At 35.5% G+C, this 5,506-nt stretch overlaps 1 protein-coding gene across 1 annotated transcript; it reads right to left on the minus strand.

The window, feature by feature from the left end:
* Nucleotides 1–2,049: 2,049 nt before the first annotated feature.
* Nucleotides 2,050–4,843, minus strand: LOC115956034 (thiamine thiazole synthase, chloroplastic). Its single transcript, XM_031074488.1, has 3 exons — nucleotides 4,335–4,843; nucleotides 2,953–3,441; nucleotides 2,050–2,435 (listed from the first exon to the last, which is right to left on the minus strand). The coding sequence occupies exons 1-3, from the start codon at nucleotides 4,752–4,754 to the stop codon at nucleotides 2,283–2,285; spliced, it is 1,062 nt and encodes a 353-aa protein (XP_030930348.1). The 5' UTR covers nucleotides 4,755–4,843; the 3' UTR covers nucleotides 2,050–2,282.
* Between the last annotated feature and the right edge of the window lie 663 nt (nucleotides 4,844–5,506).

The following is a 5,506-nucleotide window of genomic DNA, read 5'->3' on the forward strand; positions in this document are numbered from 1 at the left end:
TCATTTTATAAATACAAATTTATATTTGTGAAGCACTTTCAATTGTTTGATTTTCAAACTTTAGAATTTTGTGTTTACAACAACGAGCCGGGACAAATAAAATCTATCCCCACCCGATCTCCTCTTCAAGGCAGAAAAAATTAACACAAGGCAAGATAGATCATATGGACAAGGAATATTTATCATTCATACTAAAAATGTCACTATCCCTTTTTTTTTTTTTTTTTTTTTTTGAGGAACCTATCCCATGTTTGGATCATGCTTAGATGGCAAAGTCATTTGCTCGGCTCTACATATAAGCAAAGGTGACCACCCTAACTTGCAAAAAAATGTATATACATGCTTACACCAAATAAAAATAAAAAAATAAAAAAAAATTATATGCTAAACTAACTTATTCTGACCACCCTAAAAATTTTGAACACCCTAACTTGAAAATCATAGCAATTTGGGTTTAACAAAAATAAGAGTAATGCTACATTCACAACATTTTCATTATGATTTGGGCCCAATACTAACATTACTGACATTACTTTTCTATCTATCAATAATAATTTGTCAAATAAGATTTGTTATGAAAATGTTATGGACATTAGCATTACGCCAAAAATAATTTTGGCCTTCCAAACATAATTCTTAACCCCTTAAACCCCAAAAAATGGCTTAAATAATAACAATAAAAATTAGCCCAACTAACAACAAAAATAACCCAAACAAAAACAATATTAAACCAAATAACAATAAGTGAACAAATTGTTCAATAAAAAGCCTATTCAAATTTGTAACTAGTTCAAACCATTATATAAAAATAATCTATAATTTCATTGTTTCTTAAAATATTGCACCAAGAGAAATATTGTAGTCTTGCGTTCTCATTAGCAGTGCCAACAATTATGCTCTCTATGACTTTATAGTTACAACAATTTTACTCTTCTTAGCAACTTGGCTCACAACTGGAGCAAATATCATCTCTCTCTCTCTCTCAATTTCTCTTTTCTAATATCACTTTAGACTCACTTTATTACTCTCTCATTTTATTACTTTCATCTCAGCATTTTTAGTTCTCACTTTATCTCTTATCAATTTTTTTTTTCTTTTTCTCTTTGATAATAGAAAGAAATTATAATAAATCATGCGTACTTATTTTTGTGATGTTGATATATTTAAATTAATTCTTTATTAGATTTTATATCATTTAAGTTTCTTAGTGATATTTAAGTGCTTTTATTTTTTTTTTGGGTGACGCTAATATACTCAAATTATTTCAAAAATATTTCTAGAGATATGTAAGTGCTTTTATTTATTTATTTATTTTTTTTTTTTGCGTGACGCTAATATACTCAAATTATTTCAAAAATATTTCTAGAGCCACCGCTATGTTGATAACCTAATGGTTTAGGTACTCCCTTCCCCATCCATTTGCACTTCTTCGTTGACAAGTATTCATCTCATGATAATTTTTTTTTCTTTATTTTACGTTGAGATTTTGTTTAGATTTGTTAAGGTTGAGTCAATCTTCAATTGGATGCGCTTGTGAATTAATGTGCTCGACTTCCCCCTCATAATTCTCACCCATTCGCTTCGACTCCCATTTTAAAAAACCGTAGAGGATGATACGGAGCAAAAACCCTCTCCAAAAGCTTAATTGCTCTCAATCATTAGGATTAGCAGTGAAACTACAGGTAACAGGTAACCGATGACTAGGTGAGTTCATAAAAGTACTTACTCATAATGGCTCAACGAAATTATAAGGCTTTCTACATCAAAGTCTATTCCCTGATGACAATTTGAGCTTCTAATTTCTTATTTGTAGATGATTACGGTTTTGGATGATTTTTCTCAACCACTAATTTGGAGTCATCTATAACACATTAAGCAAACTGTATCATGCACCTAAACACAATGAATCAATGACCAGTATCTCATCATGTGTACTGTTCCTGCAAAACCTAAACTGTATGATTTCTAGCACAAATCATGGGACCATCTAGCACACGAAGGAGAAGGTCCAAATCATTGAAAAGGAAAAAGGAGAAGATGGCCAAGGACTATCCAGAAAATAACACTTTTGTCTCTAGCAAAGCGAGAAGCATACAAGAAGTAAATAAAGCTAAATGCTAAATGCTAGCATTAAAAGTTCCAAAGCCATAAAGTACCAAAAGAAGAAAGCCCACCATATAAACATCATCCTCACTCCACCACACCACAAACTCATTCCTATGAACTGTATTTTATTCCGGCACATATATTTTTTTTATTATTAAAAACTCTAAAATTTGATTCTAGGCTTCTGCAATTTCTGCAGAATCTGCGGCAGCTAGAATCAACTCCGGGTGGATGGCTTCTGCATCCAGAGCGTTGGGAAGTCCCAGTGCCTTCAAGGCCAAGTGGGCAGCTTTCTGCCCTGAGATCATCATGGCACCAAATGTGGGTCCCTGCATTACCAAAAAGAAATTGCAATTACAAATAAATCACTTTCATCAATATTGCAGGCAATCTTTTTGCTCTTCCTAGCTAGTGGCATTTCCATCACTGAAAAAGACACATATCTCTCTAATTGCTGTTGGGTCCGCGCCCTCTATCATTGAGGTTGTCAATATTAAGTTGGGTCCAATGTAATTGCCTTTATATATTCTCTCTTTCTCTCTTCACTACCTCCATAATTGTCTTTAAGGGTCAAGCCTCCCCATCATTTCTTTCTCATACCATTACATTAGTAACAAAATATCTAAAAGAAATAAGAACAAAAAAGGCCTTCTGCAATTATGTACTTAGGACTACAACTATTTGCATTATATCCCATCTTCTACTTTCATTACTTAGAACATGGCATCCATATGCAACAAGGATAAGATGAGTATCAATTCTGAATGTTACAACTAGGCATAAAGAAACAAAGTTTAAGCATATTATAAGCTTATAGACACAGAATATATAAAAGAAATAACATACCATTCTTGGCGCTCCATCAATCTCAGCCACTTCCATCCCTGTAACAATCATCCCAGGCACAATTTCCCTAGTAAGCCTCACAATGGCATCCTCAGCTGTGTTCATATCCAGTGCCTTCATTCCAGGTACGCTGTCAATCATCCCAATGCTCTTGAGCCTCTTGACCCCAGTGGCCCCAAATGGCCCGTCGTGCCCACATGAGCTCACTACCACCTTAGCTTCCATGACATTGGGGTCCATGCATGACTGTGTGTCGTGGTTCATGGACACCAAGGCCCAGTTGGTCACCACCCCACCAACTCTTCCTTCTTTCACAATTAAGTCCTCGGCTGCCACCGCATTGAAGAGCTTGACATTGGGGCGAGCCAAGAGCTTGCTCATGATCGTTGAGGTGAAGAGAGCAGCGTGTTTGATCACAACATAGTTGTCTTGCTCATCGTACTCAATTTCAAGCTCGTCAAGGAAGAGATGAGCAGGCTTGCGAACAACCTATTTAGAAAATTTTAGTGAAAAATTAAATCTAAAATCTTTCATAAATTATAACAGTATAAATTTGGGGGACAGATTTTATTTGAGTAATATAATCAGCTACACACTTCACTTAAATATTTGAATAATAACTTCACATAGTTTTCTTTTTTCTTTTAATAAATATCATTATTCAATCCTTTTCTTTCTTTTCTTTTTCCTTTCACCAGCAAATTCAAGGGAAGTAAAAAGGAAAGGAAAATTTTCCTTCTTCCCTTGATAACTAAACATCATAAGCAATTAAATTTTTGCCTCTTCTTTCTGACTTTCTCCTCTCCATGTCCATTTATTAGGGACACAAAATTTCAAGAACCTTTTTCACATGAGATGGCAAAGTGGTGCAAGTGATTGGCTAGTGTAAAGACAACGTTGCTTCAGTCACAACTTGCCAGATCAACAATTGCGAACAAAAATTATGAAAATTTTAGTGTCCGATAGCATTACTTGCTTGCCAAACAATAACATAAAGCCACACACACAATTAAGTAGTAATTAATAGTCTCGTTCTGGTTAGTTTAGCTCGTGAATCCCATCTCTTTATTCAAAGCTCTTTTCTAGACAGTTCCAACCGAGATGGGCCCACCTACCCCTTCTTTAACATAAACAATCGGATAAACAAACCATAAACAAATCAATTTAAAACTAAATAAAAATTGCATCATGCCCATTATTCAAAAATGACCACCCAAAAGACCCATAAGCAAATAAATTAAAACTAAATAAAAATCGTATCTTTCTTAATCTATATACCTCCAATAACCCAATATGAACCGACAAAAACAATACTTGGGATTCGTTTATCATTTTCACTCTTGAACCAAAACATGCAAGATGATATGTTGAGATTCACGTACCATAGCAGAGAAGAGCTGACCACCGAGCCATGCACCGCCACCAGGGCTCACAGATTGCTCGATGATAGCCACTTGTACGGATGGGTTCTTGCTCAGTTCATAAGCGCATGAGAGACCAGCTGAGCCAGCGCCGACCACGACCACATCGGTATCGGCGTAGGTGATCATGTCAGTCATGTACCTACGTGTCATCTCGCGTGAGACGATGGACTCCTTGATGGGCTCGAAGGCGAACCCTTGAAGATCGTAGGGCGGAGGAGAGGCGGACATGGAGATTGCATGTGGGGCCACGGAAGATTTGGCGGGTTGATGGACACGGAGAGAAGAAGGTGGGGCCAAAGGGGTGCCATGGAAGGAAGAGGAGTCGAAGAAAGCGAGGGTTTGAGGCTTGGAGGTGAGAGTGGAAGCCATGGTTGCCATTTTCAATGAGATTAACAAACGACAGAGCGTTTTAGGATCTGTTTGTGTGTGTGAGACTGTCTGAGGTTGTGAAGATAATGTGGAAGCGAAGAGGGATTTTAAGGAGGAGTGGGGTAGAGAAAATATCAGGATGGTGAATGGTTGACACGTGCGGAGGGGATAGGATTTGAAGGGTCTAGAATTGCTGTATTGTTGTTACAAGTGGCACCCATGAAATGGACCTTATTATAGTGCAGTGAGAGACTGTGTTGACAGTGCGAGTGATACAACTTTTTTGAGTAATGCTGGTACACCATCTTTGATATAATTTTATGCTACAATTTACTAGATTGTGAATTTTAATTGGTAAAGATATGTTTTATATGGTCTATTGACACACCTTAACCAATCAAAATTTGTTATGTGACAAGTTGCGGTATATAATTGTGCCAAAATTAGTGTCTCTTACTCAACTTTTTTTCAGCTTTTTTTTCACAGTTGTAATTTACTAATTTGTTACAACCATAATAAACAAATTTGGCTTGTATTTCGGTTAATTTAATTAGTAAAGTCTTTAACTGGTAGGAATAAAGGTATGTGTAAACCTTAGGAGACTACACCCCCAATATTTTTTAAAAAAAAAAAAATTAGCATATATAAATATATATGTTTAAAAGATTAGATACATAAAATTTATATTTGACCTTCCAAAATATTAAATTAGTCATTTCAATTTGAAAATTTACTCAAAAATTTTTAAATTTAAAATAATC

Source organism: Quercus lobata, chromosome 8, assembly GCF_001633185.2.
Source record: "Quercus lobata isolate SW786 chromosome 8, ValleyOak3.0 Primary Assembly, whole genome shotgun sequence".
NCBI lineage: Eukaryota > Viridiplantae > Streptophyta > Magnoliopsida > Fagales > Fagaceae > Quercus > Quercus lobata.